This window comes from Marmota monax, unplaced genomic scaffold, assembly GCF_021218885.2.
Source record: "Marmota monax isolate L192 unplaced genomic scaffold, Marmota_monax_Labrador192_F-V1.1 WCK01_AAM20220418_F8-fsc00370, whole genome shotgun sequence".
NCBI lineage: Eukaryota > Metazoa > Chordata > Mammalia > Rodentia > Sciuridae > Marmota > Marmota monax.
Genome location: NW_026693560.1, coordinates 610714 through 624059, shown reverse-complemented (window position 1 = coordinate 624059; position 13346 = coordinate 610714). Strand labels below are relative to the sequence as shown.

Below are 13346 nucleotides of genomic sequence, written 5' to 3'. Positions count from 1 at the left end.
GGACCGTCCAGGACCCGAGTGGGCCAAGCCCTCTTGGGAAAATGGCGGGCTGGTGACTGCTGTTTCCAGGCTGTGGAGCTGCAGGCCGAAGATCGTGACGGTGGTCCTGGCCAGGATAAAGCCTCTAAAGAGGCCCACGGGGTAGAACACCCGACCTAGAAAAGGACCCTCGTGCCCATAGTGAAATGTCGTTTTTGTGGGGTGGTGGGTACCGGGCATTGGACTCAGGGTACTGGACCCCTAAGCCCCAGTCTCAGCCCTAGTTTGTACTTTATTTAGAGATGTGGACTCACATAGCTGCTTAGGGCCTTGCTGAGGGGCTGAGGCTGGCCTCCAACCTGCGATCCTCCTGCCTCAGCCTCCCCAGCCCCTGGGATGACAGGCATGGGCCACCGCCCTGCTGTCTTATGCTTCTTGACCTGAGTCTTAGCCACAGGCCATGTTAAGTCTGTGGGGTAAAGACAAGACCGTGAGTCATTCCCTTAAGACGTCTTGAGTGGGTGGGTGACTCGTTTGATTCTTTGTCTGTTTTGGGGGTCGGGTGTCAGGCACTGAGTTACACCCCAGCCCCCAGGTCCTTAAGTTGGCATCGGCTGTGTGTCCAGCTAGGTGGAGGGGCCCTGAGCTGGCCATGTGCCCCCCCAGCTTCCCGTGGTGACCTGGGTTCTCTCCTTGGCACAGGGCGGCTGCCCCCGGGGCCCGAGCACTGTGGTGGCGTCCGGGTGAAGGCCGAGGCCCGGGGCTCCACCACGCTCCTGGTGAGCTACAGGCATGGCCACGTCCACCTGAGCGCCAGCCTCACCATCGCCGCCTACCTGCCCCTCAGGGTGAGCTGGCTGCCCTTGGCCACCGTGCCCAGGGTTCCCTGGGGCTCTTCCCACAGGTGTCCCAATGGAGGCCGAGCCGAGGGTCCCCCAGAGGCCGGGGGGAGCGAGGCTGGGTTCCCTCCAGAGCCCACTGCGTCCTGGGGTCTCCCAGACATGGAGGGGTGCACAGAGGACTCGGGCGCTGGGCTGTCCCCACAGAGAGGGCGAGGACGCAGCCCCGAGGCCCTGCCCCACCTGTCCCCTGCCCCGCCTGTCCCCTGACCCACCCCACCTGTCCCCTGCCCTGCCCGGGGAAGGCTGAGGCCCTGCTCTCCCTCCCAGGCCGTGGACCCGTCCTCCGTAGCTGTGGTCACCCTGGGCTCCTCAAAGGACATGCTGTTTGAAGGAGGCCCCCGGCCCTGGGTCCTGGAGCCTGCCAGGTTCTTCCGGAACCTCACCTCTGAGGACGGGGACAGCATCAGCCTGGCCCTCCTGGGCCCGCCCGCCTCCCGGAGTCACCAGCAGCACAGCATCCGCGCCACCTGCCGGGCCCTGGGCGACCAGGTGAGTGGCCGCTGCTCAGGGCCTCTAGGTGGGGGACCTCGCAGAGATTGGGTGACCCTGGGGGCTCTGGTCCTGCTGTGCCCACGTCACAGACGGGAAGTGAAGGCCAGGTGAGGGGACGAGGGTGTGCCCCGGGCAGGCTGAGCGGGGACCGAGGCCACCAGCTGTCCAGGAGCCAGCCCCGGGGGTCCCTCTCAGGGCCGCAGAATCCCCCACCTGGCTGGACGGGGGTCAGGGCAGAAACCCAACGGCCCCAGAGTTGGGCCTCTCGTGAGTGAGGAGGCCATAGACCAGGTGGGTCACCTGGGGCTCAGCACGCGGCACAGCCTGTGTTCCTGCCCCTGGGATCCCTGTTGGGGGGGACACCGGGGAGTGACTCCAGGGGCCCTCGCCCACTGAGCCCCGTCCCAGCCTTGTCTTGAATTTTATTTAGAGACAGGGTCTCACCGAGCTGCTCAGGGGCTCACTGTTGCTGAGGCTGGCCTCCACCTTGTGATCCTCCTGCCTCAGCCTCCTGAGTACCTGGGATGACAGGCGTGGGTCACGCGGGTGCCTGGCTCTTCATATTTATTTATTTATTTTTTAATGTGAAAATCGAGAAATATCAGAAGACTGAGTGGACGTGTGGCCTGAGCCTCTGGGCTGGCCTGGCGGGTGGCGAGGTGCAGGTCCTCTGGTGCCTGGTACCCGCGCCCTCCAGCCAGGCGGAAGCTACGGGCTCTGCACCCCTTTAGCTTCCTGTGGGGTCCATTGCTCCATTGCCAGGGTTCCCCAAAGAGGGCACAGAAAGTGAGCAGGAGGTCAGAGTGGACCCGGAGAGGCGGGGGGTGTCCCTTGCACATTTAATAGTACAGAGGGCACCGGTGGAGTCCAGAGTCCCACGGGCAGCTCCCAGGATGCCCAGGATTGAGCTGGTGTGACCACATTAGCGCACGGAGAAGGGAGTCCAGGGGACCCGCCCCCTCCTTCATGGTGGCCCTGCGGGGCGCCTGGACCAGACCCCAGCCGTCTGCAGAGGGGTGTGGCATTGCGGTGGCCTGGGCGCCCATCCCACAGGGCATATACACGGGCCAGATCTGGCCCCCGAGATCCCTCTCGGGCGGTGAGTGGGCAGCCGGACCCTGCAGGCTGACCCTCTGCCCTCCTGTGTCCTGAGAAGCCCCTCTGACCCACCCCTAGAATGGGGCCTGTGAGCAGTGAGCATGTCCCCTCCTTGCACATCGGGGATGTCTGCGTGTGCTGGGGCATCCTGGGGGCTCCTGGGTCCCGGAGGCCACAGTGCCCCGGTCTGCTCAGGTCCCCTACAGAGGCCCTGGGATCCACAGCGTCCACAGCGCCCTGCACTGAGAAGGTGCAGCCGTGCCCCCTGGGTCCGCAGCCACCGGGCGTGGGTGTCCACATCACAGCCGTCCTGCAGAGCAGAGCACAGGAGGGGACACGCCCTGGGGGACGCACCCTGACTGCCGTCCCCTTACCCCCAGGTCATCGCCCTCTCCGTGGGGAACCAGCCCAGCCTCACCAACCCTTTCCCGGCCGTGGAGCCCGCCGTGGTGAAGGTCGTCTGCGCCCCGCCGTCCAGGATCAGCCTCACGCCTGTCCACGCCGGTCCCCCGCTGGACCCGTCCTGTCCACGGCTGCAGCACGACAAGCAGGTGGTGCGTGGGGGAGGGGCTGAGGGAGGAGGCAGGCCTGGAGAGGTGGCCGGGGACTAGCAGAGCACAGTCCAGGTGCTGGGCAGGTGGGACTGTCCGCCTGTCGTCCCCTGAGCTCACCTGGGTATCCGGGACGTGGCCCCGGCCAGGAGCCTTTGGACTCTGGTGTTGCCATGGGGGACAGGGAAGTCCCTGCTCCTGGCTGACTGCTTTGGCCTCTGCTCTTCATCCTCCTCTGCCTCCCTGGCCTCTACTGACCACTATTCGGCTCCTTAATTCCTTGGTACCAACTTTTTTTGGCTCTGGAGATCAAACCCAGGGGTGCTGACCCCTGATCCCCGTCCCCAGCTCTGTTGATACTTTATTTAGAGACAAGGTCTCGCTGAGGTGCTCAGGGTCTTGCTGAGTTGGTGAGGCTGGCCTCCAACTTGCGATCCTCCTGCCTCAGCCTCCGGAGTGCAGGGTGCCTTGGTGGCCAGCAGCTGCAGGGTTTGGTGTTCAGCTCATCCCTTCCCCCATCAGGACCCCACAGGCAGCCCGCCAGCTTCAGGATACACCATGTGGTCAGCCGTGGCTGTGCCCAGGCCTGGGTGTCCTGACCTCTGTTTCCTGTAGGTTCCAGTCTCCAGCCACCGCAACCCCCTACTGGACCTGGCCGCCTATGACCAGCAGGGCCGCCAATTCGACAACTTCAGCTCTCTGAGCGTCCAGTGGGAATCCACCCGGCCCTCGCTGGCCAGCATCGAGCTGGACCTGCCCATGCAGCTGGTGTCCCGGGACGACGGGAGTGGCCAGAGGAAGTTTCACGGTGAGCCGCGGCTGCGGGCCTGGGGCCCTGGACAGGAGGCTGGGGACCAGGGAAACCCTGACAGATGAGTGTCCCAAGCAGCGTGGCACCTGTCAGAGCCTCATCCAGCTGGGGCGCCCCTCGGCGAGCTGGGGTCCCCTCGTCCAGCACCGAAGCTCGGGCAGCTCCCTGGGCTGCGGTCTTACACTGGAGCTAGAGGTCCCAAGTGGGGAGTCCCCGGTGCCCCCTGTGTGTCCCCAGGCCCCTCAGCAGCCAAAGCTGGCCCGTCCCCTCCAGCCCTGCTCCCCGGGCCCCGCTCAGGGTCTGGCGACTCCTGACTCCCCTCGACTTTCACACTGGGGACTGCCCATGATGGAGGGGCAGGTGGCCGCAGAGGCCCAACGTCGGTGTCCTCCTCTGGACCCAGGTCTGCAGGCCATTGCTGTCCATGAGGCATCGGGGACCACCGCCATCTCTGCCATGGTGACCGGCTACCAGCTGTCCCACCTCAGTGCAGCCAGAGTGAAGCCGCTGGTATGTCCAGAGCCACCCGTGGGGGTGGACAGCTGCCCGCTGGGCACCGGGAACGGCTCCTCCCAGCTGTGGGGTCTGGGGCCTCATGGGAAGGTGGCTGCCCTGGGCCCAGTGTGTGTCCTGGACATCACGGGGGCCTGGGGCAATGCCAGGACTGGGATCCCGCCCCTGTCCCCGGGGTGGCCTGTGGGTCTGATGGCCCTGCCCTGTCCCTGCAGCCTGGCCCACCTGCGCCCGTGTCCGCCTCGGTGGAGCTGGTCCTGGTGGAGGACGTGCGTGTGGATCCGGACGTGGTGACCCTCTACAACCACCCTGATGTCCAGGTGGGCCCCCTGCCAGCCCCGCCCCCCCGGGAGACCCTGGGCCCTGGCCCCGCCTGACCGCTGCCCCTGGCCTCTCGTCCCCAGGCGGAGTTGCACGTCAAGGAGGGCTCCGGCTACTTCTTCCTCAACACGAGCGCTGCCAACGTGGTCAGGGTGGCCTACCAGGAGGCCAGGGGCATCGCCACGGTGAGCGGGGCCTCGGCCGGCACGGGGTGGCTTCCTCAGTGGGCCGTCCCCTGGGCTCGATGGCCGATCGTTCCCAAAGCTGGGACTGAGCAGCGCCAGTGCGTCTGGGTCACTCTGGGACCTTTGTCACTGCCAGGCCACCTGGGGATCTCTAGTCCGTGTCCACAGCTGCGTGCCCTGTCCGTCAGCAGTGGTGTCCCTCAGTGTCCTGCTGAGAGTGACACATCCTCACACGGGCAGCACCTTAGCAGCCATCATGCCTCTCAGACCCAGGACACACCTGCTGCTCCCTGTCCCCACGTCTCTGGGGTCCCTGCCACGGGCCACATCCCCAGCCCTTCGTGGTCCTTATTTTGAGACAGGGTCCTCCTGAGTTTCCCAGCTGGCCTCGAACTTTCCATCCTCCGTCCCCAGCCTCCCAAGTCCTGAGGTGACAGGCGGGCGTCACCTGGGCCCAAACCTTCTCTAGAAGGAGCCCGTTTCCTGCTGAGTGAGTCAGACACAGGGCGGCCCGAGGGGACGCAGCAGGGGTGTCCAGCCAGGCAGCGCCGCTGAGGGACAGCTGGCCGGTTGCCTCTGGGCCACTCGGAGCCCAGGCCTTGCTCTCCCTGTTCCAAGGGGTGGTTCCCACTGGTGGACAGGGCAGCCACCACCAGGACTGGGCCCCGGACCTCAAGGTGGCCAGGGTGGTCACCTGGTGTGGGTGCTGGTGCAACTCCCGGGGCCCTGGCCCAGCGGTGGGCACCTGGCTGGGGGCCACCTGCAGTCCTCCGCTGGCCCCTGCCCTGGGCCTGGCCTGGGGAAGCAGGCAGCCCTCCTGGGCCATTAGCTGACCAGACCCAGCCTGCGTCCAGGGGCTGAGCCGTCTGCCCGCGGGTGGCCTCGCCCACTGCCGCAGGGAATCCGTGGTGTCACCAGTGATCACACGTGTCACCGTGGGCGGTGTCCAGTGAGCCCCGCAGTCCGTTCACCTCCTGACCGTCTCAACGTGGGGGTCCCCAAGTCACGGCCTGTGGGCTGGGACAGGTACAAAGTGAGGGGCACGAGTCACTGTCAGGGACACACTTGGAAGTGTCACCTAAGGGGACCTGGGTGTGACCTTGGTGCTAGGTGATGGGACGGAGGCAATTCGAGGAGCAGGGAGGGCCTGGGGGCTGCACCGTGCCCCTGGCTGGTTCCTGTCACTCGGTGACATCTAGACGGCAGTGCGACTCGGGTACCGTGGGTGTCGCTCCCCTGAAGGTGGGACTCGGTGGATTTCAGTGTCCACACCCAGGCCCGGCCACCACGACGGTCAGTGTCGAGAGCGTTGTCATTATCTCCCAAAGAAACCGGGGCCCTGTGGCCACCACCTTCCTGTCGTCACCCGCTGTCTCACAAGGCCCAACTTCAGTGACCGTTCTCGCTTCTGTCGTCCCTGTACCCAGGAATGCGGTCCCCGAGTCTGCAGGGACTGTGGAACCTGTCCAGGAACTGCCTGGCGGATTTTCTGAGTGGCTCAGCAACCCCGTTCCTGCGGCGGAGCCTAGGGAGGGCCCCGGCTCCTCATGTCCCCTACCTGCGTGAGGGCCCCAACTGCCCACGTCCTTGTCAGCACTTGTACTTATCAGACTTAAGTTCTAGCCATCTTTGGACAGCGGTTTCACACTACGGTGACAGTTGGCATCTGCCTGATGGCTGATGGTGTGGTGACTGTTCCTGTGCTTGTCACGCGTGTGTGTCTGTGGCTTTGTTAAACAAATGTCTGCTCAGATCCTGGGCCCATATTTCATCCTTTTTAAAGATATTTTTATTAGTTGTTGATGGATCTTTACTTATTCAGGGGCCGTGCTGGGAATCGAGCCAGTGCCTCCCACATGCTGGGCCAGGCCCTGCGGCTCAGCCCCAGCCCCAGGTTTACTGTCACGCTTTCTTGATGACACCAGCCCTCTGTCTCCTGTTCCTTAGGTCATCTTTTGATTTTTCGGTAGCATGGTTTTGCGCTCACGGCTTTCATTTTGAGGGGTGCGGTGTCTCTGTTTCCTTGTGTCCTTGCTCCTGTGTTTGATGTGAGATCTAAGAATCTGTTAAAAATCGAGGTCGTGAAGATCCATGTTTTCTTCTAGACTTAAAATTGCAGCTCTTGCACTTCAGTCTTTGAAACAAAACGTTGCGTTTGTGGGGTGAGGTAGGACTCCATTTTCTTTCTTTCTCTCTTTTCTTTTGGTACCAGGGATGGAACCCAGGGCTGCAGGCATGCTAGGCAAGCGCTCTGCCACTGGGCCACATCGTCATTTAAAAAAAATAATTAAGTATTTTTGAAAATTTTGAAAAAGAAAGGAAAAATCCCTCCCAGTCAGCCCGGAGATGTAGGCAGCTGGTGCCTGTCTCCGTTACGTCAGGAGGCTGAGGGGAGAGGTCGCCGCAGAGCCCTAGCCGCCTGTCCCTGGAACATGCACTGGTCACTGGGCCGTCCCTGTGTCTTCCCTTCTGTGGGATCTTGAGGGGAACAGTGTCCCCTTGCAGGCAGGACCCCAGGGTGGGCCCACCCAGCCCTCTGGCAGAATAACCTGTGAGGCAGGCCCCCTGAGAACGGCTTCATCCCCAGAAGTTCCCAGGAACAACCTCCTCCTCCTCCTTCTCTTCCTCCTCCTCCTCCTCCCCCTCCCCCTCCTCCTCCTCTTCGTCCTCCTTCTGCTCTCCTCCTCCTCCTCCTGCAGGAACTCTTGAGGCTCTAGAGGGAGACGGGGCCCTGCCCTGTGGGCCCCTGTGACCCCGGGAGGGATGTCCCCTGCAGTGCTGACCGTCTGCAGGTCCTCCCAGCCTCCTCCAGAGGACACTTCACACATTTCCTTGGTCTTCAGCTGCTAGTTCGGAGACCTGCTGGGTCTCACCCCTGCTGGGACACTTCCTCTTCCTCCTGGACACTGAGGATTCAGGGACAGCCCTGGGCCCCTGGAAGGGAGGCATAGGACCTGTTGTCCTGTGCTCGGGGCAGCCAGGCTGTGCAGGCCACGGCCAGCTCGGCCACTCGGCCCCGTGTCCAGCAGGCGCACAGAGGGGCACTTCCCTGACGTGAGCTCGGGTCCCTCTCCAACTGACATATCCTGGCGGGTCAAGGTGAGCCCTCCAGCCGAGGCTGCGTGGTCACAGGAGCAGGGCCAAGCGTCCCCTGCCACCTGAGCGACTGCCACTTCTCTCTGCCGTGTCCCTTCTGTGGTGTGGCATGCCTGTCAGGCCAGGGGTTCTGCTGGGTGTGGGATGACATTGACAGGGCAGCAGGGGACACGGTGGTGCCTCTCGCTGTCTCCTAGGTCCTGGGAAGCAGTTCAGGGCCTGGTGCCACTGCTGCTGGGGACATAGGCTGCGGACGCAGGCTGGGGACCAGGCAGGGAGCGGTGGCAGCAGCTGGGCCTGAGCTCAGGTGGCCCTACTTCTCTGTGATGCAGGTCTGTGGACAGAGGGGCACGTGCCCAGCACCCAGACCAGGACTCGCCTCAGAGCCTGAGATTGTCACGCGAGCCAAGGTCGTCCTCTGGGCTGAGTGTGACTCATGGGGCACAGGAAGGGACACGGTCCCCTCCGTCCCACATTCTTGGCCCACCACGGAGCCTGCACAGGCTTGCGGAGAACAGGAGCCCACGGCCGTGGAGAGGCAGAGATATCCCCGTGTCCTTGGTCTCTGCGAAGGCCACCTATCGGGGGACTTTAAAGCAGGGCGGGGCCTGGGGAGGAGGTGGGGCCTGGGATGGCAACTGGTTCTTCAGGACAGCACTGCATTCGTCACCTGCAAACCGGTGACACGAGTTTGCCCTGGGCTCCGTCAGCCAATGTCCTCGGGTGACACTCCAGCTCTTGGAATCCAGGGCTCACTCCAGGCCTGGCTGGTCCCCAACTCTGTCCCTCCAGCTTGGCCGAGGAGCCCAGGGCCCAGGCCATGAGAAGCAGGGGTTGTGAGCCACACGTGGCCCTGGGAGGGTCCGGTGCAGGTCCCCATGGCCACCAGTTTGTACCCAACGTGGCCTGTGAGGCCCCAGCGTCATCATACAGGTGAAGGGAGCCAGGGCACCCCAGACGCGGGGCAGGCCAGCCTCCAGAAGGTGGCCACATGTCCACCCTCTGGCAGCTGAGCGGGAGGGACAGTGACCTTCCCACTGCCCTTTTCTGCCTCTGTTTAAAACATGCAAAAATTGAAGCTTCTCATTCTTCTCTGCGGTTCCCAATGGGCTCTCCTTGGGGGGCAGATGTACCCCCTGGACTTCCCCACGGGCCGCCCGTCCTTCCGCCCGACACCTCTGTCCTGGCTGCCACAGGCATCCCCCGACTCTGCTGGCACCAGGAGCCCCGATGGGGAGCACTTCTTGCATGTATGAGGGTGCACGGGGATTTTTCCGGAAGTTCCACGTCTTCACTAGGCGGGTTCAGTCTTTGGACAGCCAGGCTGGCTCAAGGACCAGGTGTCTGTGCGTCTGGAGAATCCCTCGGTGCCTCCGTCTGATGAGGGAGGTTCCCAGTGTCCAGGCTGTGCCAGGCGCCAGGCCCAGCATAGGGCAGAGAGGCCAGGAGGGGAAGGAGATGCTGAGCGGTACTCCCTGCTAAGGCTGTGTTAGAGACGGTGACAGGAGCCCCTGGGAGAAGTCAGCAAAGTAATGGAAGGGCCTCCCCTGTACAGGGTGGAGGCTGAGTTGGAGCCAGAAGGCACAGCTAAAGGGAGAAGAGCTTAGTGCCTCTCTTTTGCTGAGGCCAGCCTCCCACTCACGATCCTCCTTCCTCAGCCTCCCAAGCCGCTGGGATTTCAGGCATGCACCACCATGCCTGGCTGTATCCCAGATCTTCAAGGTGGACTATAAGGTCTACACAGCAGCAGGCAGGAGCCTGCTGAGTGTGAGGACAGGAGAGAAGGCTGATGTGGCTGGGGCTTGGTGGTTGTGAGGGATGGTGCAGTGAGACTGTGGCTCTGCGAGTGTCATATTGCTTAGGCGTGTATTTCAACTTAGTGGTTTTCAGTCAGGGCAGGCAGGGCCAAGGGGGGTTGTGGCCTTGGCCACTGCAGTCTCTAGTAGGACACGTTAAGGATTCGGGCTCAACCTCAGAGGCCTGGAAAGCCATGGATGTGTTTTAACCAGGGTGCGATATGATCGTGGCTGCTTGTCTCCTTTTGAGTCCAAAGCCTGATTTTTTCCCCCTCCAGATTCTTAGTACTGAAAGTCCTCTTAGCAGATACTGACCTGCTCGCTGTGCACATCGCCCTTCCCCTGAGTAGGGGATCCCAAAGAGCAGGAAGCAAAGTGAGCTAGAGACGGGCCGCAACCCCCCTTGGCCCTGCCCGCCCCAACCGAAAACCCCCAGTTGAAATACTCGCCTAAGCACTATGACATGTTGCAGCTGGTCCATGTTCAGCCGAGAAACGTCCAGTGTGGGGATGCCCATCATCTGGCAGCACAAGAGAGAGACTGGGGTGCCGTTTGTTAGGGGGGAGATTCTGTAGAAAGTGGGGTCCCTGGAAGGGGTTGGGAGAGAAGAGTTAAAATGGGGACATTGGCAGCTAAAAGTCCAGAAAACACCAGCTCAGGTTTGCTCCTTCACTTGGTGCATTTGCTGTGGTCACTACCTCAAGCAAAGCCAGGGCGTAGGGATGGATGAGCCTCTAGGAGCATCTGCCTGAGTGACCTCTGGGGTCGGTCCCCAGGTTCTGTGATGCTGTGAGCTCTAATGGGGGTTTCTTAGAACTCACTTTTGAAAGCACCTGTCTCCTATTCTGCCGGCTCCTGGTTGGCAGCCTCGCCCCATGGAGTCGCAGAAACAGACGGCCAGAACAGGACCTGGCCTCCTGGGGTTAAATCCTGACTCTGCCTTCAGGTTGCTGTGTGTCCCAAGGCCGCCCGCTGCCCCTCTCTGAGCAGCTTCCATTTTCTTCTCTTTGTAAAATGGACAAAATTGAGATAGACGCTCTCTCTGAGATCCAGCACGGACATTTTACATCCCCAGCTCCTCTGCTGGCTGGCCGTGGGGCCCTCGGAAGTGGACAGAACACCCCTTGGGTTGTGGATGTCCTTCTCCACTGCCTCCAAACGCTGGTCTCAGGCAGCGGCACCCCAGAGGTGGGGGCCTGACCCCGCCCACCCCGCGTCTTGCAGGTGCACCCTTTGCTGCCAGGCTCGGCCACCGTCCTGATCCATGACCTGTGCCTGCCCTTCCTGGCCCCGGCCAAGGCCACCGTCCACGTCTCGGACATCCACGAGCTGTACGTCCGCGTGGTCGACAAGGTCAGTGGACTCGTCCCTGTGGCCTTGAAGCTGGCCTTCCCACTTCTTGCCGCGTCCCTCCTGCCCTTGGGCTGCTCTGAGCTCCCTGGCTGGACGGGGAGGGGCAGCATCTCCGCTGCTGTCCGGTTTCCTCGTCCAGCCGACATCCGCGGGGCTCAGCCGCAGACCCTGTCGAGGTCAGCTAAGCCAGCCTGGCCTGGGACCCGTGTCCTCCAGCGCCCGTAGGTCACACAGCAGCCGGGCCCCCCACCCCCGGCGCTGCTGTGCTCCTCTGGAGTTTCACCACCCTGGGGAGAGCTCAGGGCCTCCAATTGCTCTTGCAAAATGGTAAATAATAGATCTGGGTTTTCTTTGGCCTCATCAGGAAATTTTTTCTTTTTCTTTTTTTATTATTATTTTTTGGTATCAGGACTGATCCCAGGGGTACTCGGCCCCTGAGCCCCGTCCCCAGCCCTTTTGGTATTTAATTGAGAGACAGGGCCTCACTGAGTTGCTTAGGGCCTCGCTGTTGCTGAGGCTCACGATCCTCCTGCCCCAGCCTCCCGTGCCACTGGGATTACAGGCACCCAGCTCATCAGGAAATTTTTATGACTTCAAATATCAGAGGTAATCCACGCCAGGCTTCCAGGGGGGTGCTGTCAGCCTCTTGTTTGACCCAGTGGGTATAATGGTTGGTAATTAAAAGGCAAATGTTCAGGCAGCTTAGGCTACTAACCTACAAAGTATCATTAGCTAAAGAGCTAACATTCCCGACCGGGTCTTAAATATTCCTCCCATAATCTGATTTCTGCTGCTCATTTGCTTACTAGACTCCTTTTTCTTTGCTAAGCATTTCCAACCCCCACTTGCTATTATGCACTGCCAGATGTGAACTGTTCAGTTGGTGAGCACTTATTGAGCTCCTGTTGAATGCATGATGGAGTTATAAGCTATATATATTTTTTTTCTTTTTGCATGGGGGTACCAGAGATTGGACTCAGGGAAACTCAGCCCCTTAGCTGCATCCCCAGCCCTATTTTGTATTTTATTTAGAGACAGGGTCTCACTCATTTGCTTAGGGCCTCACTGTTGCTGAGGCTGGCTTTGAACTCGCGATCCTCCTGCCTCAGCCTCCCGAGCTGCTAGGATGACAGGCGTGTGCCACCGCGTCTGGCCTAAGCTATACCTTATTTTCGGGATTCTGTGGTTCATCCATTAAGAGTAGGGAGTGGAATTCATGTCTCTTAGTGTCCCCAAGTCCTGTTGTATACAGTAAGTACTTAATTGGTGTTCATTTGTTGATTGACCTGGTCCAGAGTGAGGTCATCCTGGGCGACTCATCGCCAGCTCCTAGGGCATTGGTTTTGAGGTCACTGTCCCCACCTGAGGGAACTGGTCCTTCACGCCTCTGTCCCCCCGACGCAGGTGGAGATTGGGAAGACGGTCAAGGCCCACGTCCGAGTGCTGGACTTTTACAAGAAGCCTTTCCTGGCCAAGTACTTTGCCTTCATGGACCTCAAACTGCGGGCGGCCTCCCAGATCATCACCCTGGTGTGAGTCCTCCTGGGGGTCAGGCGGGCTTCTCAGGGACAGTGCTGGCCCGACTGCGCCCTCCCTGCCAGGTCTGACCCGGAGGTGGAACCCAGCGCCCCATCTGTTTCAGGGCCCTGGACGAAGCCCTGGACAGCTACACGGCTGCGTTCCTGGTGCACGGCACGGCCATCGGCCAGACCAGCCTGACCGCAAGCGTGACCGATACCGCCGGACAGAGGATCAGCTCGACCCCGCAGCAGATTGAAGTAAACCGGCCCTTCTCACGCCCTCTGGGGTCTGCCCCTCGGCCCCTTTTTACACCTCAGAAACCCTGAGGACGCTGGAGTAGATGGCTGCTGGGCTCCTCACGTCCTCAGGGATCAGGAGGGACGTCGGGGACCTCAGGAGCCAGAGGTGGCAGACGGTGACATGTGTGAGCCCCCGAGGGCTTGCTGTCCCCGTCACAGGACCCGCCTTGGGCTCTGTGGGTCTGTCCTGGGCCAGAGGAGGCGTGTCCTACCAAGGCCCCCGTGGCCACCCATGGCTGCCGTCCACTGTCCAGCATCGCCGCCTGACCTCTGCCCACCAGCTCCTGAGGCCTGGGCGCCGTGCCCCATGTGGCCCACCCGTCCTCTCCCGTCCCCTCAGGTCTTCCCCCCATTCAGGCTGATTCCCAGGAGGGTGACGCTGATCATCGGGGCCACGATGCAGGTAGGAGCCGAGGCCTGTCCTTCCCA

At 61.7% G+C, this 13346-nt stretch overlaps 1 protein-coding gene across 2 annotated transcripts in view; it reads left to right on the top strand.

Moving 5' to 3' along the window:
- The window catches only part of Nup210 (nucleoporin 210), a 55737-nt gene that overhangs the window by 26857 nt on the left and 15534 nt on the right, over positions 1–13346 (top strand). For both annotated transcript variants that reach the window (XM_046458692.2, XM_046458694.2), the window contains exons 14-24: positions 682–827; positions 1149–1370; positions 2852–3025; positions 3638–3830; positions 4237–4343; positions 4562–4666; positions 4751–4852; positions 10969–11097; positions 12502–12629; positions 12740–12875; positions 13258–13320. In XM_046458692.2, the coding sequence (XP_046314648.1) occupies positions 682–827; positions 1149–1370; positions 2852–3025; positions 3638–3830; positions 4237–4343; positions 4562–4666; positions 4751–4852; positions 10969–11097; positions 12502–12629; positions 12740–12875; positions 13258–13320 (1505 nt within the window). The remainder of the gene's footprint in view (positions 1–681; positions 828–1148; positions 1371–2851; positions 3026–3637; positions 3831–4236; positions 4344–4561; positions 4667–4750; positions 4853–10968; positions 11098–12501; positions 12630–12739; positions 12876–13257; positions 13321–13346) is intronic.